This window comes from Clinocottus analis, unplaced genomic scaffold (genome assembly GCF_023055335.1).
Source record: "Clinocottus analis isolate CAN_PGR_092001 unplaced genomic scaffold, fCliAna1.0.p SCAF_1, whole genome shotgun sequence".
NCBI classification, from domain to species: Eukaryota; Metazoa; Chordata; class Actinopteri; order Perciformes; family Cottidae; genus Clinocottus; species Clinocottus analis.
The window spans coordinates 9,363,733-9,391,595 of record NW_027175820.1 but is presented as its reverse complement, the minus strand read 5'-3'; the positions used below and the strand labels follow the sequence as shown (position 1 = coordinate 9,391,595).

The following is a 27,863-nucleotide window of genomic DNA, read 5'->3' as shown; positions in this document are numbered from 1 at the left end:
AATTCAAACTCTCAATATTCCTAGTTTTCTATTACGAGTTCACTCGGCAAGATGATAAGAGCTTTTCAATTTTAATTGACACCACCAAGTAAATATTATTATGAACATCCTCAAGGGGTTTGACCTAACATGTTACCTTTTGTAATGTTTTATCTGAGTATAAACACGCCAAAGAAATTAGTACTAATCTAGGTTACTCAACCAAAAAAAAAAAAAGAGTGTGAGGCCATTGCATAAACCTCAGGCAAAGAGATTATGAATACAATACCAAAGGAAAGACACAGAAATGTCAATACCTATTAATTGGCTTCACTGCTAAGAGCTCACAGCAAGGCCACCAACATAGTCACCTATTCAGTAGCTTCCTGTTAAAGTCTGAACGCAGACTACACATTTATCGTTAAATGATGTGAATGCAAAGAAGCTTAGAACTGCTGTGTAGTGCAGTCTGTCCATGTGCCACAATACTCTCAAATAGAGCTAACCGGACGAATTGCGCTGGATATGAACATTGAAACAGTGCAAGCAGTAGAAGTTATCTCATTGATTGCGCAACAAACATAAACTAAGTGCAAGGTGAATTCAATCAATGTAGGGCTTTTCACGCTGCACTTAGCCCCCAGGCTAAGAAAGCTTACACACTGCCACTCTAAAGTGGGCAAACCCTGACAAGCCGAGGGCTCGTTGGCCATCATTCGAGTGTGTAAACATCAGTCACGTGTCAGTCAACGGAAATTTAACCCACGGCTAGTTGCAGAGCCGCATGAACCCTGGGTTAACGATGTGTGTGAACGGGGCCTTCGTTATCCCAAGGTCAACTCTACGCCCAGGGCAAGGGATAGTCCTGCGAATGAAGAATATGCAGCATGAAAGGCGTCCAAGAGCTGTATGAGAGATCAGTCAAATCAGCCTTAGGTCACATTATTTTTCCCTGCACAGCCAGAGGAGTTAATTGCGACCGTCGTCAATTGTGTAGAGCATTTCCTATTCATCCTATCCCAATACTGCACACAAATACCATTAGGTCACAGTCATGTAGTTATGGAAATTATATCAGTAAATATATCAGAAGGGATTAAGTTTTCTTAATTGCTAAATAAAAAATTCAAAACCGAGATGTCTGATTTATTTGCAGGTTACAATGTCCCCATATCTGAAATTGAAATCTGGAATGAATGGGAAAACGTGTCCACTTTTGTGTGGATGTTCAAATCAGTGTTGACTGAAAATGTAGTCAATTGAAGCAATTCATTTCTCACTACATGCTTCATTGAGCAGAATTAATATCTGGACATGACGGGGAGCCACAGCCAATGAGAGTGCAAGAACAATGGAGGAGGAGTTGCCAGTTAGTCATCAATAAAAAGATAAAGAATTCAACACTTAACAGCTAAATTTACAGCACTTAATTTTTACAAAAGGGTAGAATGTTTTTTTTAAATATCTTATAGTTTTATTGTTGTCTTAAACAGTATGTTGTCTTTAACTGGATTGAAGCACTTTCTTTTATTATAATACATAGTGCAATTTTGTCTAACATTGTATTCATTATATATACTTATATAAATTGTTGAAATTGTGTTCATTTGCAACACTCTTTGTGGTGATAAAATGTGCTGCGATTGTAAAACACACTACTTCCATGTAAACTGGAAAAAAAATTCAACAGAATCTTTCAAAGAAATTGAGTTGAGTTTGATAAGGCTCTACTGCGAGCAAGCAAAACTGAATCTGTAAACTGGGGAGTAAAGCAACTAATGGGAGAAAGCCACATTCACTAACCTTTGGTTTCTGTTCCAGAGCAAACATGAAGGCAGATCATGCAGCCAAACAGAAGATGCAAGCATAGAATTAAGAAAAAAGCAAGAGAAGAAAGGGAGAGAAACAGATAGAGCAAACAAGAGAAGAAGAAGAGCTGGTTAGTGATGTTTGAGGGAAGCATTATTTCAGACATTTTACTGAAAGCATTACACTAAATATAAAGCAATGTTACAGTCCAAATGCAACAGTCCAAATGCAGCAGTCCAAAGAGTTTACAGAAAGAAACACAGTATCATTGGGATGAAACTCTTCACAATAACAGACTCATCAAAAGCAGCAACCGGGCAGAGTCGCAGTCTGTCCAAATCATAGAGCCACAGAACCTCATGATGTGTTCGTTCATGGAAATAGTCTATTTATGTTCTGGCAGTGGTAAGTGATTCGAGTCACCAATGGCATTAATAGTCAATGGTAATGGTCTCATATTCACATCAGATAAGGTCAGTGCCTTAGTTTGCTCACCTAAGTGGAACATAATATTACAGATCCGGTGCTTTCATTGCATGTATTAACATACTGACTTTTCCCCATGTACAGATCCGGTCTGTCACACTTATTTTTTTTTATAAATCTGTACATGTGCTTTCATCACACATACACAGCCGTGGCCTTAGCATAAACGTCTTTGAAATGCATTTGCGAAGCGTACAAAATGATTTGAATGTTTGGAGAAAGAAAACTTAATATTCAAGACTTCAAGCTTGAAACATATAAATCTATTTTCTCAGAGACTTTAAATTATTTGATGCGTATGGATATTTTCTACTAAAATAAAATTCCTTATGCATTTATAAAAATAAAATAAAAAAGACTTCTATATAAGTACCACTTGTTTGGGGGACAATCAAAATGCAGATTTCTGCGGTCACTTCAGTTTCTCATGGGTCAAAAGACAATTTGTCAGAGTGAATTGTAATCGTGCCGCAGCACATGGCACGTTCTGGTCCCTCTCGTTTGAAGTCCCTTGATGAAGCTGTAATAGGACAGACTCCTTTCCTTCCTCACAAACTCCACCCTCAGTGTACCAGACAGTTAGCACAAAGACTGCAATTAAAGCCTTTAGATGTCAAGGGAACATATTAAAGCTTAGAGTTCAAAGGCAGACATTGAAGCATCATTAGCTATGCTTCATTTATAATCTGTGATTATTCATCAGAATGAAACAATCCTCACTCATAGATCTAATGCTTAACTTGAGGTAACCCCTAACTATTCATACTCAACATGAAAGTACAGAACCTCCTTTTTCCACACTTTGTGATCAATGCTCAAAGAACAAGGAATAAAAAATGGTTTATTTCCAGCTCAGGAAACAGATGTGTAAGCAGTTCCTACTGTGCAGTATGTTTGCAGGAAAGTTTATTTTTGTTTTAGCATAGACTAAAAGATAAAATAAAAAACAATTCAAAAGTTTTTTCTCAAAGAATTAACGCATCCATTCTGTAAACATTTTGCTTCCTGAAATGTAACAAACGTTATTTTAAAAAAACATGTGTTACGCTTAATGTTTCAATTTATAGCACTTATGTTTCCTGTTGCACATCCCTCCAGGTAATCGGAATAACATCAGCTGTAGCAGTAGTTAGAAAATATTACAACACTGCAAGCATAGCGTTCCCCACTGAAAGGATCTGTTTCACAGACCATTTGTTTTTTTATTGAATCAAAACTGAAATGTGAGCTGCAAATAAATGTATTTTCACTGTAACTTGGGAGAAAAGTAATAGGAATTTTAATTGTGTAAAAAAATAAATAATAATCCAACCAGAAATGCCAAATGTGCAGACATCCGTGGTACTTGGTAACACTCCATGCACTTTAAATTAAGATTTTGAGAAGCATATTCACAGGGCATTGTGTGTCAAAAACCTATTTGCACCATGCAGTTCTACGGAAGCAACAACGTTTTTGTAGTTATTTTGTTTGTCTGTGTTTTGTCTGCCATCTGTAAAGTGAAAAATCAGAGCATTGGATATTGGCTGATGTGCACATAAACTGGAGGCATCGGGCTTTCCGCATAGGTGACATTCACCCCGAGACCAGTGTTGCCTTAAATGGATGTAGAGGTGTTTGATCCTGATGCTAAAGGTTGAGGTGCATACGGAAGCCCTGAGAGGAGGTAGTGGTGCACTTGAGCCACCTGTGGCCATAATAGGTATGACAAAAATAAACCTTGATCAGCACATGGCACAATTCTTTTTTTCTCAATTCTCTCACCTTTTCTTCTGTCATAAACACAAGAGAAAACACCATCCATATTAGACTTAGAAAAGGGTTCACCAGTTTATTTTTCCCCCCCCGGCTTGCATCTCAGGGTGTCCACTGACGTAAATACAAGATACCCAAATTGTGACTTTGATATCATTCCCTGCTTGAATATCTCAATAGTGCTACTGAAATAATACCACAAGCAATAATCAAAAAGGTCAGGGAAATGAATGAAATAATACTTGAGAACATGGATTATTATATATTTTTTAATCTATTCATTTAAAATGTATTAATTAAGCAATGTATATGGTATGCAAGAATCTGATGAGCCCTATACTTGAATTTATGTGATCTCTCTTTGATATTTAACTTCATATTTGCAACAAGATACCACTTAAGGCTTTTTTTGGGAAGAGTGCTAATTGTGGAAAGTCAGGCATTAGTACATATAGTCTATTAGATAACTAATAGGACAAAAAATACCTGAATTTTAGTGGGACTATTTTTATATCCGACTGTTTCCGGTGAGCTTGAATTACAACTTGCAGAAAAAAATCGATTGATCTGTGCTTCTCTTGTCAGGCCCAGTAATTACGGGTTATTTTGGCTGAGTCAATAACACAAACTAAATTTCCCCAAAATTCAGAGGAGACGAGATCGAATGAAACCTTGCTAAAGAGTTTGGCAAAGAAAAGACTACCTGTATGTGTGACACTGTGAATTTTAAAAAGAGAGAGAAGAAACGTCTACCTAAAAACCCAATGGGATGCTATCTTTTCAAAGCTTTCATGATAAATGAACTTCCACACACCTTTTTTACTTTAGCCCCCTTCACATACCACAGTATGTTGCTTCTCCTGTGCTTAAAGACACTTTGGGATTGCGCCATTAGCCTGAAGATATATCCTTAGAAACATTGCAGAGGAACGTCTTTTCACTGTGTCGGCCCTAATTGAAAGGTTCCACTGGTCTTTAGTGATTAGGATAGGCCATTTGTATCAAAGGTTAGCCGCAAATGAGCAGAGATTTGAGAGACGAGCGCGGGAATCAACTCATATTATTCACGACGGTCTTATTTAATTTTGTTTGCTCTGACCTGCTTTCTCAAAAGTAAAAAACACTCACTTACCGCAATTTACCCAGAGGAAAAGTGTTGAAGTGGCTCTAACCCTATGCCAAAAAACAAACTACCCACTCTGAATACATAAGCAGAGGAGCCGTAAAGAATATTGTCGCTGTGACTATGTCTACTTAGTCAAATAAAGGCGTTTAAAGCCTCGAAATGCAGCAATGTCCCCATTCAAACTGAGAACAGGAAGCCAGGCCTTCTCTCAGAGAACAACAGCAAGAGGCGCAAACATCGCCAAACAGAAATGAATATTTAATAAGAAAAACTGAGCGAATGCCATTTCATGCTGTGTACTTTTTTAATGTTTAATGCTGATCCAGATGCCGCTGCTCTTAAGTGAGATGAAACATGATACTACATGGCTGAGTTAATAAGACGACAAGCGCACGTACGCTCGCCAACGCACGGCAGCGGAAGCAGCTGGGTTCAGTTGTTCGACTCACGCTGCTATACGGCTTCCACTGGGACGGGAGGACCCGAGGAGGAACACAACTAAGAGAATGGACTCAAACCCAAAGACAGATTTGATTTAGTCGAGTGTTTCATGTTGTTCGGCAAATCTAAAATGCATTACCCATGAGCGGCAAAAAGCCAGGCGGCTGGAATACCGCGGAGCGGCAGCTCTTTGCTGTGCCTTCCCATATGATGAGAGGTGTTTCATGATTACTGTAAATATAAAATGCAGTGTGAGAGAGCGTGTGCTGGCTCTGGGACATTACCCTAACCGAGAAGAACTGTCTGCAGGTGGACATCGTTCCTTTGTACCCTCCAGAGAACACCTGCTTGACTGTTTGTCTACCTGCTTGCCATTTAGATTGCCTCCATTATTCAACACCTTGACGGTAGGGAACAAGGGGGTGTACTGGTTTGTAGTGGGGGCTGGCAGCATATAGTTGTGACAGGTAGATAACACCTGGATGAATAATTCAAATTGGCATAAGCTAGCTGAGTCAGTGACAAGACAAGAAAGAAAACACAAGGCATGTGAATAAATCATCAGGGAAGGGACTAATAGACCACGCACAGGAGAGGACAAGACTGATAACATCTCATGCTACCTCCTGCTCCAGCTTTAATCATGCCAACAACCTTGTACATGAATATTCCACATCTTGCCAGCCATACTAATGTGTGAGGATGTAACTGTATAGTGTCTTATCGTGCAGCATTACCACCGGGAATAGTCAAAATGGCCCACCAAAATCTAACACAGAATGGCAACCTCAGGGACTGATTCAGCGAGGAGTTGCTGACTGCCAGCGGATATGTACCGTACTGAACCTGCTAATAAGGCGCCGGAATTGAAAAACACTGTAGTCACATGTGTATTCAGATCAAGTTCGGCATTATTTCCATTGATTATTTTCCACGTAAACGTTTCATGGCCTGAATATCGCTCTATGAAGTGATCATGAGTTGACCTTTACAGCGTAATGTTTTACATACTAATAACATATATCCCTGATGTTGAGATACTGTAACATTGAGGTAATCATAACATTAGTTTTGCTCCATATACACTGGTACAATATTACTAAATTAGTGACGTATTGGCCAGGAAAACTTTAAATTAATTGAGGGAGCCTTTCAGTTCATGTGGCTTTAATAAGACCTGTACACTTCAAACAGAAGAGGAAATTGGATCAAATCAAACTAAAAAATAAGTGATGACTTCCGTCATGCATATCTATCTCACTATCCAGTCATTGAAAGTGATAAAATGGGATGCGCTGTAGTCAGGAGAAACAAAGTCGGGACAGGAAGAGAGACGGCAAATCAGAATAAAAGTCTTATTGGTAATTAAATACATTTTAAAACATGAAGTGGAAGTCTGACCTGTTCTTTGTGAACCAAAAGTGAGAGCAACTCTGCCGAGTAATCCTGGTTTTGCGTATTGGATCTCATCTGCCCGCACCCAGAAACAACCCTCTGACATTTCCTGGGGACGAATCTGAAAACAAACATCCACAGTTTGGCACATTTAGTCAATATAAAGAATCACATAATTTGAAGCAGATATTAGTCACACATCAAAGTAATAAAAAAAGACCAATCTAAATTAATTAGCTGCACTATAGTCCTGCCCGTTCCCAGAGTAAATGTATGTCCCGCTTTGCAAGTTTATTTGTGAAATAGAAAAGCCCCGATTGATCTGGCGTCCCGAGCTGTGAGAAGCTTAAATAAATACACTTATTTGAAGATGTTTTCACAGCAAATATAGAGTAGATATAATAGGGGGAATTATGACCTGTTTAGTTATAAACCCTTGACTTACAAAGTGGTTTGTGTGCATGTAATAAAACATTCACTGTTAATGAGTCAGGAGCTCAATACAAACCTCCAGATAGGAAAGCTACTTTGTTGACTACTTTAGTGAATGAGGAGCGTATGTCATTTATGTTTTTTGTAATCTATCTTCTTCTACAACTTCCCCTCCATTAACTTTATCTTCTTTATCTTTGCTTTCCTCTTTCACCTCTGTCTCCCAATCAAGTTCTTACATGGGTAACCTCTGCCCGACCAACCACCTGCCCAATTGACCCCATCCCATCTCACATTCTCCAGTGTATTGCTTCTGACCTTCCCTTTCTCACTCATCTTATCAACACCTCCCTCTCATTTGGCCGTTATCCAGCCCCTGGAGGAGGCAAGAGTTAACCCTGTCCTAAAGAAACCCACTCTCAAGCCTTCGGAAGTCAACAACTCTATACCAGTCTCTCTCCTTCCCTTTCTGTCCAAAACTCTGGAGCGAGCTATCTTTAACCAAGTCTCCTCCTTTCTCCACCAGAACAACCTTCTGGACCCCTCACCAGTCTGGACTCAAGGCAGGCCACTTAACTGAGACTGCCCTCCTTACCGTCTCTGAGCAGCTTCACACTGCTAGAGCAGCCTCTCTGTCCTCTGTCCTTATCCTCATTTTTATTTCCGTTGCCTTAGACACAATGAACCAACAGATCATTATCTCTCCACCAAGTCTCTTGGCTCTGTCATTTGCTTGCATAGCTTTTCCTACCATAGATATGCTGATGACACTCAACTGATCCTCTCGTTTCCCCAATCAGAAACACAAGTAGCAGCATCCATCTCTGCTTGTCTGACTGGTATCTTTTAGTGGATGTCCACACACCACCTGAAAATGAACCCTGATAAGACTGAACTACTTTTCCTTCCAGGAAAAGGCTCTCCCACCCGCGACCTGATTATTACCTTCAACAACTCAATGTTGGTCCAGACCCCGACTGCCAGGAACCTTGGTGTGACTCTAGACAGTCAAGTCTTCCTGACTCCCAACATCACCACAACAACACGCTCCTGAAGATACATGCTGTACAACATCAGGAGAATATGTCTCCTTCTCACTCAGAAGGCGGCACAGGTTCTCCTCCAGGCTCTGATCATCTCACGCCCCGACTACTGTAACTCCCTCCTGGCAGGTCAACCTGCTAGTGCTATCCAACCTCTACAGCTCATCCAAAATACAGCAGCTCGACTTGTCTTTAACTCCCGAAATTCACCCACACTCCTCCGCTCTTCCGTGCCCTTCACTGGTGACCGGTGGTCGCCCACATATGCTTTAAAACAATGGTACTGGCGTACCGTGCTATGAACAGATTGGGTCCGATCTATATCTAGGACATGGTAAAACCATACACCCCAGGTCGTTCACTCTGCTCGACTTCTGCCAATTTGCTTGTAGCGCCGTCACTCCGAGCTTAACACTCAAAGTCACGACTGGAGTCCTGGCTCTTCCTCCCGGTGGAATGAGCTCCACATTGACATCAGAAAGTCTTTACATCTTCCGTCACAAACTAAAAACACATCTTTTTTGACAACACCTTAAGAAGGAAGGTAGAGCAGTAGTAGCACTTTAGTAGCATTTAAATGGCACTAACTGATAGTACTTTGTAGTTTGACTTTAATAAAGAAATTGTACTTGTTCCTGATTCTTGTTGTTCCGAGTTTGTACTCACAGTTGAATGCACTTATTGTAAGTTGCTTTGGATAAAAGCGTCAGCTAAATGTAATGTAAAACCAAATTTAAAAAAAATGATAAATCCTTTTTGGAATGGGTGTCTCACCGAGGTGTTTATTATTTCTGAGTGCAATCACGCAACTTTGTCTATCAATTCATGTAGTTTACAATACAAATATTTGGAACCTTTCGAGGCTCATCAACAATCATTCCATATGTTGTTATTACTTAATGCATAAGTGCTACAACCTGGTTGGGTTAAAATGTTTGTGAATATTGAAGTTAAGGTCTCTGTGGAGTCCAGTGAAACCCGGCCTGAAGGGGGATGTCCATGTGGGCTTATATCTGCTATATGTTGCAGTCGACAACTGTTTGCGAACACAGTACGAAAAGTGAAAGCCAACTGTTTTCACAATTTCCTGTCGGTCAAAAACAGTGTTGTCACTGAACTCTAATCACAAGTTTTCAGTCACTACTCTAAAACTTGCTGAGTGGCTCAGCAAGTTTTAGAAGTTTGAAGTCTTATTACTGAAGAAAATTCCAAACAGCTTGGTCCCAAACATAACCACATGTGGGGGCCTCGTACAGCTGTGCCATAAGACAGGTCCTCCTCATGTCACTTTCAAATTGCAAGCATATGGTTTGGTTTGCCGAACACCTGTACCGCTGTACAGCCGAGGTTTCAATTATTAATCAAACCACAAACTAATATCATTTGAGGTGTGAACCAATATTGCTTTGCAGAGAACAACATCTGCGGAGGTACCACTAAGGCTGCTCTGACAACAGCATCTGATCATCTGTTATTTTCAATTATTATTACTTGCTTGGCACAGAGTTAGGAAGTTGTTGTTTAATTCTTAGAAAAACATCTGTACTGTTCAGGTTCTGCCAACGAACATCAGGAACAAAGGAAGCCGGAGCAAAGGAAAAGGCCACTATGAATATCTGGCCTCAATTTTTCATTTTCTTGTCCCAAACTTTTTGTTAACTATGATCCAGCGGGAAAACATCTCTAATCGCTCTCTTCATACTGTAGATTAACTTGCTGATTTGTTTTTGGTTAGTGGCATATCAAATTGGATTGCATAAAAATGGGGACGGGAAAAGATTAGACAGTTCTTGCAGTGTTTCACCTTGGACCAGTTGAGGCGCTTCATGGCGGTCTCAAGCTTGAAGTCCTTCTTCGGCCTGAGGCCATAAGGCAGCGCATGCTGAGTGGGGGATCCCAGGCCACCCCCAAACCCTAGAGGAGGTGGAGGGGGAGCACCAAATGGAGGAGGCCCTCCGGGTGGAGGAGGTGGGGCGTGACAACCAGGTAAAGGAGGCGGAGGAGGGGGAGGAGGCATGCCAGGTGCGGGGGGAGGTGGTGGAGGCCCAGAGAGGAGCGCTGAGGAAGATGATGCTTGTCCAACATGGTCAGAGGACAGAACCACAGGTACAGCGCCAAACTGAAAAGGCAGCGAGAAAACATATAAGTGTTGATACAAAAATGAATGCTCATTTTTGGCAAAGGTGAAATTTCTTGACTCAAAAATTGCCTCAAAAATGCCCACGGTGGCCTTAATAAAAGAAACTGACTTACATTGATATTTAACTGCCAAAACAAAGAGGCACTATTGAGTTACCCTGGACCTGGGCACTTAAATACTTAGTTTTTTGTTTACCATGATCACCAAATCTCAAATACCAAATCCAAGATTATTATAATGAAAATGCTGTCTGTGTAGGCGAAGCATAATGTGCTGTAGCTCTAGAGAACTTCACCAACATCCCAAAAAACTATTAAAAACACATTAGGATGTCATACTGTTGTAATGGTGATGATGCTGAAATCAAGTCATTCTTGATTTTAGTCTCTTAGGGGGGGTTCATTCAGAATTTAAAGACAGCAAGAACCCCTTCCTGGATAAATAAAATGTGTGGTGAATTCACATTTTCAAAAAAGTGGAAAAATAAAATGGAAGCAAACTAAATGCTGCATCTGCCAAGTGTGACGCACAATATGCTTTCCACTTTAATAACACTGTGGATAACGGAGGCGTGGTCTTTCAACCATCATGCAGAGCCCAAATGCTCAAAAACTATCAATATTCTTATCCAGAACCTTTCCACAATGATTATTTTCTCTTGTTTTATATTATTTTTTGTCAAGCTAAAAATCAAATGTTAGAACTGAGGCTACAATGTCCCATAAATTGTATTATACAGAGCAAATGGCTTATTGATCCATGCACCGGTTTTAGATTAAAGACGCACACTAAAGGTCAGCCCCGAGCCTTTACTCCGCCACTTGCCTCTAGAGGGAAGAACTCCTTTGCCAATTTAACAAGCGTTACGAGCGTGTGTGTCGGTAAGAGTTAGATTGACACAGACGGACAAAGGCAGCGAGACAGAGCGTGTGTGTGTGTGTGTATGTGTGTGTGTGTGTACACTCGTGTTTGCTAAATGTACAACCGCTATTCGAACCGAGGTACTATTGAGTATTCATTCTGTTTGCTCACTCAAATTGAAAAATTATCGGGGAAAATAAAAAAAGGAGGTTCTCCTCTCCTCTCGGAGCGTGTAGTTATCTTGCAGTGCCAGAGCTTGGAAGCAACTCTGTGGAGTGTTGGGGGGCAGAGGGTGTTGAAGAGGGTTGTCAGAATAAATTGCTTTTAGAACAATTTCCTCTCGTGGGATAAAGATCAGAGATTCAAAAATGGCCAACATAGGGACTGGTCAATGTTCTTAGTGTCAGCTCGTCAGTAGAACCTCCACGTCAACCCAAACTGCAGGCTCCGGCAGATGAAAAAAAACAGAACCCCAAACACTTCATATAAAAGTTAAACATTTAAATGCGGTTGGTTGAGTAATCCAATTTAGCATTTTCTCATATCTCACGAGTCAAGAATGAACACAATTCACTACAGAGGACACTGAATACAACACTGGTCGTTTACCTGGGATCTGAAGGCCAGCAGCTCTGCTTGGAGTTCAGATATTTTTTCATCACACTTAACCAGCTGAGCTTGCGCCTGCTGTCTACTTAGAAATTCCTCTTCAACCTGGAAAGAGAAACGCACAATGCGTCAAGGACATAAAATAAAAAACGTATTTGTTGTAAATGTTTCAAGACTAATGGTGTAATTATTTCATAAAATCAACATTCTATTCACCTTGATTACCTTCGTTTCCTGATTTAATGTCAACAATTTTTTGTTATTGTTTTGTTTACGTCCTACTCATTAATAAAACCTTTTAATTATCGAACACACATGCCAATCAGTGAGCCCATCCTTCTAATCAGGATGTACGACCTGCTGCGACCCTGACTTTAATAAATCCCAGCAGCCAATCCATTTGACCTCACACGTTTCACAAGCATGTGTGCAAAATACTGTTTTTGCATTGTGGAGAGATACATTTACAAACATAAAACAATCAACCTTAGTGTAGTAGCTTCGGGTGTAGGACACAATAAACCGTACAGAGAACAAGATTGAGATAGATACATACATACATACATACATACATACATACATACATACATACATACATACATACATACATACATACATACATACATACATACATACATACATACATGTTCTCAAACTGATAAATCTAGAGCATATGTACCAATTGTTATTGACAAGAAATAACCTTTTTATTTAGCTTTTAACTCTCCTTGATTGTACAATTTTTAAGTAATCAGTTTGATTATTATTTTAGAACCAGTAATACTGACTTTTAAAAGACCTACCTTTTGGTTTTCCTTTTTTTTTAGAAAGAAAGAAAGAATCAAAGAGCATTTTAAAGTAATTTTCTGCTAAGTGTTGACTTTAAATGGTTCTCAAGCTAGAGCTATCGTTTCAACACAGTACGAATACAAGGTCCCAGGAGTCGTCAATGCCATGTTTACTTCAGTGTTAATGTTTTGTTATCTAAAAAGATAGTCATTATTCTAAACAAATTAGAATAAATGCCTCAGCAGTGTCTGTTTTGGCACAATGTAGTGGATCTGTAGGGGGATTAAAATCAAAGTTTTTTGGTCAATACTTGCCTTCTGTGCCAGTTCTGAAGCTCTTTGTTCGTACTCATCAGTTCGAGCTTTATCTATGCACACCTCTGAAAATGAAAAGCAGAGTGAAACTCATTTACATTTCATTGAAATACCTGTAATGTACAGAAACTGCCAGAAGTGAGGGACTTGCCTAAGAGGTGGCTGAAGTCTACATCCAGGCGCTTGCGGTAGCTGAAGTCTGGGTCGGTGCCACTACGGTGCAGCACTATTTGAGACACACACTCCTCGATGATCTTAAAGTACTGGGGCCTGAGAGTCCGGACAAGTGAGACAAGAGATAAATTGTATTTGATTTATTTCTTTTAAATCTGACCTGTGTATGCATTTAAGCAAGAGCTGTTATCTGGACAGAGTGAGGCATGAAAGAAATTAAATATCCGAGGGAAAAGCAGGGTGAGTGAGGAAATGTGGCCCATCCTAACGACGTCTCCAGTAATTGCATATGCAATAGCAGAGATTCTACACATAACAGGGGGCTGCAAGCTGGGGCTACTTACCATCATGTCACATTAGCGAGTCAAATCAAAGCCCCATGTTCGCACAACAGGTGCAATTTGAAACCGGCTGGCAATACAGCATCACAATACATGTAACCTGCTCCAAGAACATAATTAACGATGTTGACATGAGAATCGGGTCCATCCAGAATTATTGCACTCAGACACCAAAGGCCACCACACAACAATGCCAGAGAAAGGTAATAGATAGCAAAAGAAAGGAAAAAATAAGAATGATGGGGGTTGAACACAGTGACAGAAGAGCAGAGACAGTGTTCCCTGTAACTTGTATACCCCATGTATTCTATAAATAAATATGGCGAATGAAACATTTTCAGTTGATGTTTCTTTTCCTTTGTTATTCCTGAATGTAACCTTTCGTTGATGATGAATAACACGGCTATCTGTCTTGTTTCTTGGCACTATAGCATGGTGAACACAATAGGATGGTGCACAAGTTAAAGGGATGGGACGGGGGGGTTGGTTTCTTTAAAAACAACTCTTAACTTTAATTTATACATGACTCACACCTCAATATAAGAACTGTGAACAATTGTATTGAACAATAGGAAATACACAACGACCTATTACTAGGTGCTGAGTAATGGTGGTTAAATTGTTTCAAGTGACTCTGTCGAAGGCAATGATCACAAAATAACTAGAGGCATGCCAAAAGAAGAGAGAGGAGATATTATAATGCAACAGCAGATTACCTGCAAGGCTGGGGGACACAGTGCTGTTGCAATGTAAAGGGAAAATGTCCGATTGATCTGCTCATTATATTACAACAATGTCACTGAGTCCAAATCCCTTCAACACATCATTAACTCAAACTTCGAGACCGACAAACTTCTATAATCAGGGATAAAGCCTTCCATCTCCTCCGGAAAAATGAGACAGAATCTGACATATATAAATACAATGTCTATTATTTAGAAGGTGAACTGATGGAATTATTGTCTGAATGAAGATGAAAACACTGACGATCAAATGAAATAAGGCGTATTGTCAGTCAAACTGCTGCTGTTTCCCTTCATCACTGACTTTAAGAGCCCTGTGTGAAAAGGGAATTTCTTCATGCTTAAAATCAAAGATCACTACACCAGTTCGTCAGGAGAGAGATGCCGTGCATAAAAAAGGATCACGTGAGCTTTGACGACATATATGCCAATGCTGAAAATCAATTATATCAAGGGAACGGAACTGCCGGAGGAAAACTATTTAAATGTATTCTAAAAAGAAATACTTGAAGCCGACTAAAGGAAAGTCTGATGAGAATGAGGATGAAATTATGCAATCACCCATGGCATTAAATGATGCATTTAACAATCAACACAATTTTCAGAATATCTAGCACTTACAATGTGTTTGCCTTGAGGATAATCAAATGCTATGAAGAAAAAGTGAAAACTAACAAACGTTTTTGTCAACCTTAGTCTTGATACTTCTGATAATGAAATGGAAAAGGTGACGTTGTCAATACATGTGTTTTGTCTCGTATGTGTTGAAACTAGCTTTCATGACAACTACAGCAATTATTTTTAATGGTATGATCTTTTTATTGATTTATGAGTCACTGAGGCCATAAAAGGAGGCCATCACAAAGTGGCCGTCACAATTACTAATGCACAAAGACTTCCGTTTTATTGTGGTATAACCCTGTGAAGTTGCTTAATAAGTCACATACTTAGATAAGCACAAAAGAGTGAGCACTCATGCTTTCAAGAGAACAGGCTTTTAGGATGAGGACTCGCAAAAGAATTTGACGTCCGTAACGCTCTCTTGGTTAACGAGTTTGGCTGTGCAGCTGGAGTGTAAACCTCCACAGATCCAATTTAGAGCAAGAGAGAGACGCTAATGGCACCCTAACTCTGATGGCATCCAGTACTGGCTTCCGCACAGTGAGAAAACACTCAGAAACGGTTATAGACTGGGTGTGCTGTCATAAACAGGGATTGTATTTTTCTCTCTTTTTGACATAACCTATAAACCCTACAAATTATGCAATGCTTCTCGACCCTGGAAGCGTCTCTGGGTTAGGTAACTCGATGATATAAGTAAGTGGTAAGTGGTTCGCTTGCTGGGCATATCAACGTTAGCAGCTTAGGTTAGAGCAGACCGACCTACAGTTAAAACCATCCTTTACCTTTTTGCTCACCTTTTTTGAAAAAAAATAAGTCTTTATACAGGAATAATAAAACTGACAGAACTGCCTTGCCTTGTTACAGTTACTCAGCTTTATTGGACATGAGTATTTGATTTTCAGTAGAGGGGTTTAGAAAATGGTAAATTGACCAATTGTTTAGGCAGTAGATTCCAAAGAAAAATCATAATATTTAACTATCTGCAATAATGCATGAATAATTAAAACTACAACTGTGACTGTAATCTAGCCAAACAGCTCAGGTGTTGATTTTGGGTGGGAGAAAAACTGCAGGTGAGGCATTTCATATTCTTCAGATTAGCGCTCCATCTTTTGATCAAGCCAAGGTTTAACCCACACCCTGCTGCGAGAGAACTGGCAGAAAATAAGCCTTTGAAAAGTGCCATTAATAGGAGATGAGAAACACTCTGGAGCCACGGCTGCTATAGATTGACTAGAGATGAAAGAGACACCATTCTCTTTGTTAACCAATGTCATTGAGTAGAGTTTAGCGGGTGAGACCCCAACAAAACATAAGCCTTACACCAGTGTACATCATTACCAGTGTTCAAAAGCTGCTGAGACCTTTGCTCGCGTGTGCTTTTGGCTAAAATGAGTGATTAAAACTCTATATATCAGTTATCATTTTTCACACACCATACGTTATATTACGAAAAATATGAAGAAAAATAGCAGAGCTAGTAAATAGAGATGATTAAAAGAAAATAGAGAAAGTCCAGGTCATACAGTGAATAAAAAAAAATTCAAGCTTCAGTACACTTTAGATAATTAATGTTCTGCGAGTATCGTGTGTGTTTTTTTGTGTTGTGTTGATTTTTACCTGACCAAGTAGTCGTTGCGTATGAGCATCAGGTGCTGCAGTATTGAGAGGAAATAGGGCTCCGCACTGCTGTCCTTAACCATACTCTGCACAATACTGAACACGTCCCCGACATCAGTGCAGAGAGTCAAGGACTTTTGAACAAACACAAAAATCTAAACACTGCATTTCACATTTAAATAAAGAAGATGATACTGAAATTAGAATAGAACTGACCTCAGCTGGATGACTAAGTGTTTCACATGTTAGCCACATTGACAAAAAACAGACACCGAATTAGAACTTATTGGTACACGTGTCTATTTGTAATAATGACAAGGATATTCCAGCTCGCTCTTGATGTCCTCCAGCCTGTGAGAGAACTCCATCATGTCTTCTTCTTTGTGCTCCTCAAACACCTTGAGCTGAATGTCAAGGCCCTCATTCCTAATGGTTGTAAGTTGCTGCCGGGATAAAGGCGGGAAAAAGGTAAAACAGATTTTTTTTAAAGAGATCGTGATAAAGCAAAATAAATCAGAGAAATATGCTTGAGATTCCCTCTGACGTTGGCACCAAAAAGCAAAGCATCAAGCTCAAGTGAAGACTAGAAGCTCGTCATAAACACTATTAAGAATGATGATAAACAGGTGGAGGGACCTGCTCCTCGCTTTAATTTATTTTGTTGTCTTGGCAGCTATTGCAACAATGTTTACAACAGATAAATAAGTTAGGTAGATGGCATAAAAGCCAGTAGGAAGATTATTAGCCAAGGCACTAGAAACTTTATTGGATTGTGGGCGATGGCACAGGCAGAGGACGTGCAAACTCTCCTCTGTTTCATAAATTATTTGCTGGAGCAAATCTACAATATTCCAGTGAAGTGGACAACTCATTTAAATATTAATACAATGTGTTTGTGTGCAGGTGCATGTGTGTGTGTGTGCGCAGGCTTACCGGCAATATCTCTTTCAGGCCACAGCGCATGAATTCATTTCTGATGTGCAGCCTGAAGTCCAGCTCATCAGGGGATGTTACTAGTGCATTGATGAGCTGCATGCATGCCACCTGCAACATGAAGGGTACACAGAACAAAGAGAGAGAGAGAGAGAACCAGAGAAAGAGATGATGGACTTCTTCAAGAAGTTGATGAAAAGCATGCCCACATGCATTCTAAATGAGTTATGTCCCTTGGAAGCAGAAGACCATAACTAATGCATGTCTATTTTCTCCAGCCACCAACCAGGGGGTGCTGATTTTAATATTAATGCAACAACTGCAGTCCCATCCATACACACAAAACAAACTAACAGTCAATTAAAGGGCAAATGCGCTCTTTTGGAAGCTGTTTTTCGCTCCTCGATGAGCTTGGTTTATTGCTGAGGGACCGCCGCATCCTGTGACTCTTCAACTAGCCAGGCAAACACAGACAGAAAAATCAATTATTGACCAGTGAAGCAATCCACTCATGTGTGAAAATAGGGTATGGCTATGCTAAAGCCAAGGACGGGTATTCAGATGTTTTCAGCTTCATTGTAATTTTGATTATGCACCCTATTTTTGTGTCATGGCACTCAAGTTGAGTTATTACCAGTCTTCAAAGTATAATTTGAATATTATAATAGGTATGCATAGGTAGCATTGCAAAGTGTCACAAAATCTTCTTCTGGACATGTCCCTGGGGTGCAATGTCTGTCGAGAAAACATTGCCCCTGTTTTATTAAGATGGTAACAATTATTTGATGGATTGCCTAAAATCCAAATACCCTTTGGTTCCAGTGTACAGATTCATTCAAAGTTAAATCAATACACAGAGAGTTGACACTACCTGGAAACACTTAATAACAAGAGACAAAGGGGGAGCAAGAAAGATCACAGCAATGCTTTCCATCATTTTCCATGAGTAGAAGAATATAGATGCAACAGTACGAGAGTATTTCAAGACTGTAATTTGATTCCAGCCCACCAAACATTTCAGTCATTCATAGCCGTATTGTCAGACCTCCCAGATATGTAAAGACACTCAGACTTTAAGAGAGAGTTCTGGCATCCTTCACTGTAAGGGTCTGTTTACACGTATTGTACGAATGAATGCTTTCCCGGAGCCAAAGGCTGCCAGCCAGTGGAGACTGTGTATAAATGGAGTCCAGGACAGCGAGCCTTTGGCCACACAGTATCATGGTCGGGATAACAGTACCAGCGCTTTAATAATGCATACCGCTAAAAGGAAACTGTGCTGTGTATTAGGAAGTGGAAAGTAATAACAAAGCATCAAATCCTTCCCTCACTATTTTCCTTCTCTGTTGCTTCCACCCGCTTAGCGTGTGTCCCTACATTTTTGCACCTGTCAAAAGTAGTTACGGCAAACAGAAAGAAAATGCTACAGATATTTGCTACAGGTGGGCAAAAAAGGTACCATCATGCATTCAAGTTTAACATTGGTCAGTGCACGATTATGGGAAACAAGCAAGGGAGCAAATGGTAACGTAGTTTAGACTTTTTTGCTCATCTGCCAAGTGTGTGTGTTTGGTATTGGATGAATGAGCACTCTCCTTCCATCCCTCAGCTACCAATTAAAAATGCAGACAACATACTTTAATCATGAATTACATTATTGTGACACAAACCGATGCATTCCCGGTTTAAAACAGCCCATGTGCGACATCTCAAGAGTATGTATCAGCAGGGAGATGATACGTGTGAACAATTATGTCCACGGAGAGAAGCATTACATGTAAAGGGAGTGCATCTGATGAATAGATGGACAATGTAGATGAACAGGTAAAGATTTGTCAAACCATAACGTGGATTAAGAGAGGGACTGAGTTTACAATATATTGACTTATGAGCACGAGAAAGGCAAAGCTTCTTTTTGCAGATTAGAGAATTCTGTGTTTGTTGTTAACTCTTGTTATTGTTGTTGTATTGTTGTTTTACTTAGAGGTTGTTGTTTTAACTGCACAATGATATAATTCCTCGTTCTACAGTAGGTAATGTTGTTCGTAATGTACCTGAAAGATCTTTATCTCAATTGAGCAGCTAACACCATTACACAAAGATTATGTTCATTACTGACAATAAGAAACTCAGATGAAACGGTTCGAGATAATTCACCTTAACTAGGACACTTCCCCAAGATTGAAACATAACCAATCCATCTGAGACCAATTACCAAATACTAGCCACTGAGCGTACAGTATGTTTAATCACTACAATAATAGTCTTTATACAGGTGCTTCAATGTTACCATTGTGACTGAAAACCCAGTGTTGTCTTACAACAAGACTATAACTAAAAAGGTCTGGGACAGAAAAGACTATCAGACCAGTGTTTCCCCTACCATTGTAGTAGGGGGGCGGGGCGCCCCCCTGAAGAAACCCCCAGCGCCCCTGTAATTTTCTCTATATCGCCAGATCACAATACGTCATTTAAGGTTCTCTTTCCTATAGAACAGGTCTACACCTTGTTCTGTTATTAAACTAAACGTCCGTATTTTATTGACGGGATCTACACGACAGCTTGACATTTCTGTCTCTACGTGGTCGCGCATAAACACTTCTCCTCTCCTCTGCTCTTTGTATCGCGCACGCCGTTGCGCTGAGCACCCAGCAGCGGGCAGAGAGCGGAGAAAAATTTGTCGCGTGAAAAGCAGACGACTATATCTGCGTTTTAAACGCTCCCAGGTTGAATATGGCAACAGTAGCCCTCCTGCAAGGAACACCGGAGCAGCTCTCTGAACCCAGAGCAGCTCTCCTGCTCCAAGTGAAACGAGCCAAAGTGCTCGTGTCTTGTACCGACATTGAGCTGCTGGCTTCACACATTACAAAGTACACGGACATAAAACTAAGCCATTAATAAATGCATGGAGAAATGCCTGTACTTTCGGGTAAATGTTCACAGTCAACAGATTACGTTGCGCATGCGCAACTCAGCGATTTTTGGCGTTTTGCCAAAAGCCAATCTCCGCAAAGTCTCTGTGAAGTCGTCTTTTCTGCTGTTCCGTCCCTCAAAACCGGAAAATGATCTCATCTCAACATGGAGCGTGAACTGAGAGCGCCGTATCAAGTCGACAACCGCGTTTTAAAAAGATGTGTAGAGGAAAGCAGCTCACTGAGCCACGAATACTGATACAACCTGACGCTCACATATCTGCACTCATTCTGTTGTGTTCTGCAATTTGCTTTTAGGTTTCCAAAATGAGCTATTTAGTAGTAAGTGCATATAATTTATGTTTTGCACAGATAGAACTTTATTTTCAATGTTTTAAGTGATTGCAATTTTTTTCTTCTTTTTTTGTGGTCTGACGGGGCAATCTGGTTAAATTGAAAGTTAATGTTATTTATTCTGTTATTTATAAAAGCACAGATGGAGTCACAAAATGATGTTATTTACAGAAATAGTAATGCTTTTGGTGTTTGTGTCATGTTTGTGTCGTCGAGGTCCCCCTCCCCCTCTGAAGCTGTAAACCTAGGGGAGACACTGCAGACTAAAGCTTGTGTGACTAAGAGACCCTTCAGCACGGAGCGATTGTGATATGTTAAAATAGTCAACTTCCTCCAGCCCATCCCATATTTCATTTCAGAGATATCAGAGAGAAACAACGAGGTGTCAAAAGTTGTACAGTACATGTACTTTGCACTTACTTGTAATTGAACCGAACGATCTCGTAGTCCCTGGACAATGGGACTGAAGCGGTCCATGGCTCGCCATTCCCCTGCTGTGGTGATTGCTTCAAGGACCTTTTCCAAACTAAATGAAAACATGAAATGCATGAGCGCACGACAGGAGAAAAAAAAAAGGAAGACATACATTCATTTAAAGGGGTTTTGACCGTGAGCTCTGTCCTTTTCCACTAAGGTTCTTTTATAGGCAATTTGACACGAGTGGTTGGTCTTTTTCTCAGAAATTTCACCACCTTCACGGTGAAACAAAACTTAGAACTTGAGGAGGATCGTGATGAAAATCGAAACAGATAAAAACTCATATTGATCAATAATGAACTCAACTTCTGTTCAACTGGACATAATAGCCTTCCTTCAAAATACATACTGTACTAGATCATATATATATATATATATATATATATATATATACAAAATACATACTGTACTAGATCATATATATATATATATATATATATATATATATATATATATATATATATATATATATATATATATATATATATATATATATTTATATATATATGATCTAGTACAGTATGTATTTTGAAGGAAGGCTATTATGTCCAGTTGAACAGAAGTTGAGTTCATTATTGATATATATATATATATATATATATATATATATATATATATCAATAATGAACTCAACTTCTGTTCAACTGGACATAATAGCCTTCCTTCAAAATACATACTGTACTAGATCATATATATATAAATATATATATATATATATATATATATATATATTTATATATATATGATCTAGTACAGTATGTATTTTGAAGGAAGGCTATTATGTCCAGTTGAACAGAAGTTGAGTTCATTATTGATATATATATATATATATATATATATATATATAACACTTCAGCCACTCTCAACCTATTTTCTTTTCTTAAAGCAGACTTAACTCTTGCAATACTTTGCTAATGTACAGTACTATATAGTGACACCAGTTGTGTGACATGGCCTTTTGAGTGTGACAATGACACTCACAAACTATCTGCCTTTCTTTCACTTATTCCAAATATCTAACTCAGATATTGTGTCAGTTCAGCTTTTTGCTGAACTGACACAATACATACTGTACTAGAACTGACAAAATACATACTGTACTAGATCATATATATATATATATATATATATATATATATATATATATATATATATATATATATATATATATATATATATATATATATATATTATATATATATGATCTAGTACAGTATGTATTTTGAAGGAAGGCTATTATGTCCAGTTGAACAGAAGTTGAGTTCATTATTGATATATATATATATATATATATATATATAACACTTCAGCCACTCTCAACCTATTTTCTTTTCTTAAAGCAGACTTAACTCTTGCAATACTTTGCTAATGTACAGTACTATATAGTGACACCAGTTGTGTGACATGGCCTTTTGAGTGTGACAATGACACTCACAAACTATCTGCCTTTCTTTCACTTATTCCAAATATCTAACTCAGATATTGTGTCAGTTCAGCTTTTTGCTGATTGTTGGCCGTTTAGTGCTTCACTTCCTCTATTGCAGCCCCCGCAAAGCCCTTTGCCATTTATTAGTCATTATCAATTAAAATCAGTTATCAACCCAGTCCCGCTTTTGCAAAATTCATAAATGTTGTTTTTCAAAAATGACAAAAGACATGGATATGTTGACAGAATGAATAGAGGCAGAGCATACGTGTTCTCTTCGCCCACAATGCAGATGGCTGACAGCAGCTTCACCACGTCAGTCATCATGGCAGACTGGGAGGGATCAATGGCTCTCGCCAGTAACGCAAGACTCTTCTCCTCCCCCAGGATTCGATCCAAGCCATACTGCAGTAAACACAAATACAAAACATGATTACCCGGATATGCTGTGATTCTCCCCATTTGCAACAACAAGAACCCAATGTGCTGTGAAACAGTAACACTGAAATTGTATTACCTTAGGAACACATGATTCATTCAAAGTCAATATATTAACCTTTACTCTAAATTAAGGTTGAATGATGAGTCAGAATAAATGGTTAACTGGGATCTGAATTCAGAGGTCTGGCACAGCACAGAACTTGGCCAACAGATGATTAAAGAGCAGGCTAATTATTAAACAGATTTATATTAGTATTCTGCGTTGTGACTTTCACTGTACGTTAAAAGAAAAATAAAAGAACAAAATGTAAGAAAACCATCTTTAAAACAACCAATATTGGATGTGTACTTGTCATGTCAACACAGGATAGGATGTAAAGACTGCACCAATGAAGAAATGAAGAAAAGGTCAGACCTGTAATTACTGCTGAACAATGAGACCACAGGTACATTCATGCTTGTGGTTAATAAATTCACAAATGTGAGATTTGTTTTTGAGGGGAGAGAGGGGAGGGGGGAATTGAAATGTTCAGGACAATGAAAAGGGATTGCACTTAATTCACCCTTTGTTTTGAAATGAATTGGGCCTTTCTTTTACCCAGGAAAGCATCAAAAAGTGATGTTTTTTTTCTCTCTTTTAAAAAACAATTACAAAGTACTTGTGTTAACCTGACACTAAGCATTACTGGGCACTCAAAGTTAATATTCAGTTTGCCAGTTTGATGTGTGCTTTATACATTTTAAAAGGCAGTCAGAGAAACAAGTTGTATACTACTAAGGATTTTCTATTCAAACACACATGTGATGCATACACAAACATTTTATTTGATAGTTTTGATATACTTCATAAAACCTGGTGGATCTTCTTATTACCATTGCTTGCATACAGTTTAAAGTAGCGTATTTAGAAGATAAAGAGAGTAAGCACAGTGCAAAGTGGGTCTGTGGGTCAAAATCACAAAAATAAAAGTCAAATTTAGAGTTGTATACTATATCCCGTTGGGTGGCCGTTATGGCCCGCTAGGCCTTCTCTGCTGGCCTCAAGAGAATCACAAAGTTATAGCTATTTTATAGTATAATTTTAAAAAAATAATAATAATAATAATAAATCAAAGTTATATATATTTTATAATGTAATTGTTTGCCGGTTGAACACGGTGACGCCTGCTAGCTGGGATCTGGTTCTGATCTACTCACTCTGCGTGAGGAGGCGGGGCCGTCAGGACACAAGCATGTCAAAACATTACATTACATGTCATTTAGCTGACGCTTTTATCCAAAGCGACTTACAATAAGTGCATTCAACCGTAAGTACGAACTAGGAACAACAGGAATCAAGAGAGTACAATTTCTTAAATAAAGTCAAACTACAAAGTGCTATCATTAAGAGCCACCTAAGTGCTGCCTAAGTGCTGCTGCCATTGTCTTTATTCAAGGTGTAGTCGAAAGAGATGAGTTTTTAGTTTGCGGCGGAAGATGTAGACACCTTCTGCTGTCCTGATGTCAATGGGGAGCTCGTTCTACCATCGAGGAGCCAGGACAGCAAACAGTCGTGATTTTGTTGAGTGTTTAGTTCGCAGCGGCGGAGCGACAAGCTGATTGGCTGAAGCTGAGCGGAGTGAACATCTATCAACAAAACCACCACACTGACCCTGCACAGTGCAGACATGACATTGCAGCTGGCAGCAACTTCTCCAAGGCCGTGCTGCGCTCCACTTAACCGTTTTGTTCAATACTTAAACTTCTCCTCAACTTATTGAGTGGCGTAATAATCGCGTGACACAACGAATCGATAATGAAATAATCGATTTTTATCGATTCGTTGTTGCAGCCCTACTGTACAATGCAGCTAGCGGGTGTCAGCGTCTCAGCCAGTTCAGAGCCATATACAGTTTGCCTGATATTTTGGATGCGACGTTTGGGTGTACTAACATTCGTTGTAACAATGAACTATAAACAAATGTTGTGGCGCCATATCAAATAAGAAAGGGGTTGAAAATTAAGATTTAATGAACGAAATTTAAGACCTGTTGACAAAATTAATACCTTTTTAAGGCCTTAAATTATGAATACTAAATGTAAGACTTTTTTAAAAGTTTTTAAGACCTCGCGGGTACCCTGTATAACACGGACCAAGGAGTCTAACACACGCGCGAGTAAGAGGAATCTGAAACCCTGTTGCGCAATAAAAGTGAGGGGTGGCGCCCGTGACGCACGCCTTGCTCACGGAGTCTCCTTTTTTATTTTTATTTTTCCTTGACATGTGGAGCGGCTCCGCGGATCAGTACCCTCGCCTTGTATGCTCGTGGTGGAGCCGTGTGGCGGAGGGGACTGTAAGAGTGTCTCGGTCTGTGACACTTTTTTTTGCTGCAATCACAGCTGGCCTAATGGCCAACACCATCGACCGCCACTGCTATATCCTAATGTGGATTGGATAATTGGTTTTCATGATACGGTTAAGTTGTTCAAAGGGCACTTTCACAGGGTGGTAACTTTTAGCATTACATTATTACGGCATTGGTACGCCACAATAGGAAACAATGCAACTGTGTGACTTGACGTAGGAAGGCAGAAGAAGAAGAAAAAAAGTTGCACTGACAGCTGGCAGAGAACACCTGTCTTCTTGGCATTGTGGGTTCATCCCATCCCAAGATGCCTCTCTAGCCAGGGAAAGGTCTGGGCTGACAGAGAGGCCTACGGGTAAATGCTGGCGTCTGGCGCCTGTTGAGACGCAGGATTACATGAGACCTTACAGCACACTTTGTGCCAAAGCGCCTGTATATCTGTCTCTGTTGGGTTTTAGCTCCATGTGGCAAGATTTTTTTTATTTTCTAGAGCAACTGTGGACTAGCAGCAAACAAGGAGAAAGAGCGGAAGCTTTGTGAAATACAGATACTTCAATCGAACATATTTTTAAGCACATGTCCTTCAAACCTGGTTGGTAGTTTAACATAGTTGTCTATTGACCTTGAGTTGAAACATTTTATCAGGATATCGATCATATTTTGTATTGCGTTGGTCATGCTGTTGCTTAACTTAGACAAAGTGCAAGAACAAACTAACTGCTAAAAATAAATTAAAAAAAGGAGCTGTGAAAGTTTGCATAAAAACAAAAGACTTCCGTACTTACTGTCTGATACATTGTACTTAAAGGTGCCTCAAGGGGCAGGCCAGAATTAGGAGCTTGACTGAGGAAAGGTTATCTAGCACACATAAGGACATAATCTCAATGTGGTTGGTGAGAGATGCAAAATGTCACATTTTTTGTTTATTGCCCTGGCCTCCTTTTTTTCAAAATGCCATTTGGTTTATTTTCCTTTTTTAAAGGTAATCTGTTTTGTGTAACACAATGGCTTTTGCGCTCATTTATGTCCACTGACCAAACGCCGTTGCAGCCAACAGCTCCTATAAGGAGTCGCAGGATCTAAACTTAGACACCAAATCTATAACCAAAAGTCTATTTGCCTTTCCAAGGCAACTGAGGATCTGCAGCAAATACACTGCTTTGTTTAAGATGCAATATTCACACCCACAACAAAACAACACAGAAATGGAGACACAGTGTTGTGTGATTTATGGTTATTCATTTGTTGGGTAGTATATTACCACATTGAAAGAATTTGCAAATGAAGTTGTTTCTCTCGCTCTCTCACTTCTCATTCCTTTCACTTACACTCTCTTAGTCACACACACTCTCTCTGTGTTAAGTACTCACTCCAGATTGGGGACTTTTTGTACACCAGGAAACTTAGATCTGTGCAAATATGTCACACAGCATCATCCAGATTGCATCAGGACATTAGTAAAACTTCCCCCAATTGGCTCCATATTGTTGTTAAGCTACTCTTCTTCTCCACTGGTCATAAACCCTTTGTAATTGAAATCCCAGGTGCCTAATTTGGTAATTGCGTGAAAACACCAGATGTTGACGTGGATGGGATTAAAATTACCCTTGGAAATCAGACTCGACTCAAAATACAAAAAGTTATTTCAGATAGATTTTTTTTCCCCCTGAAGGGTAAAAAGGACAAAACTGAACATAAAAGCAGGAATAGTACACGTGTTGGTTGGACAACACCCGCAACCACAGCTGCCCCTTTAATGAGCCTATGTGAATTCATCAAATTGCAAGCACTCCCAAATAAAGTTAATGTGGGCCATCATGCCCACAGACACAAAAAACTATTACTAAATATAAACAAAATGTTTAAATTAACACTTGTTTTCTTTTAACGAAACTAAATAGTGGTAAAGAATGGCACCCCTAGTGTAAATAATTAAAGCGTTCATTTCAGGTTAACAAACGAGGCAACTTACTGTTCTACCAAAACGAAGAAGCATCAAATGGGCCTGCTGAAAAAAATAAAAAATCTATTGTCATTACCTTATTGTTCATGATGGCTTTGAGACACTGGACAATTTTGTGTTGATTCTTTTTGTCAAGCTTCTCTTGCCTGGGGACACAAGAGAGTAATGAGGAGCTTTCGGTCTCCAAAGTTCAGCATGAAGACTCCAAGTTGTATGCAGGGGGTTTGTAAATGAGTACATTGTCATAAACCGATACAGGGCTCTCAAAGAATTAAGAAAGAGATAGGTGAGAGTCCTCACACAAATACACATGAGTAAGGGCGTAAACTTA

At 39.4% G+C, this 27,863-nt stretch overlaps 1 protein-coding gene across 4 annotated transcripts in view; it reads right to left on the bottom strand.

Moving 5' to 3' along the window:
* The window catches only part of LOC137787243 (protein diaphanous homolog 3-like), a 155,362-nt gene that overhangs the window by 101,481 nt on the left and 26,018 nt on the right, over positions 1-27,863 (bottom strand). For all 4 annotated transcript variants that reach the window (XM_068579607.1, XM_068579599.1, XM_068579581.1 and 1 more), the window contains 11 exons: positions 27,609-27,678; positions 23,052-23,188; positions 21,301-21,406; positions 17,615-17,725; positions 17,006-17,124; positions 16,682-16,798; positions 13,331-13,449; positions 13,180-13,244; positions 12,077-12,181; positions 10,271-10,585; positions 6,998-7,112 (listed from right to left, as the gene is read on the bottom strand). In XM_068579607.1, coding sequence (XP_068435708.1) covers positions 6,998-7,112; positions 10,271-10,585; positions 12,077-12,181; positions 13,180-13,244; positions 13,331-13,449; positions 16,682-16,798; positions 17,006-17,124; positions 17,615-17,725; positions 21,301-21,406; positions 23,052-23,188; positions 27,609-27,678 — 1,379 coding nt within the window. The remainder of the gene's footprint in view (positions 1-6,997; positions 7,113-10,270; positions 10,586-12,076; positions 12,182-13,179; positions 13,245-13,330; positions 13,450-16,681; positions 16,799-17,005; positions 17,125-17,614; positions 17,726-21,300; positions 21,407-23,051; positions 23,189-27,608; positions 27,679-27,863) is intronic.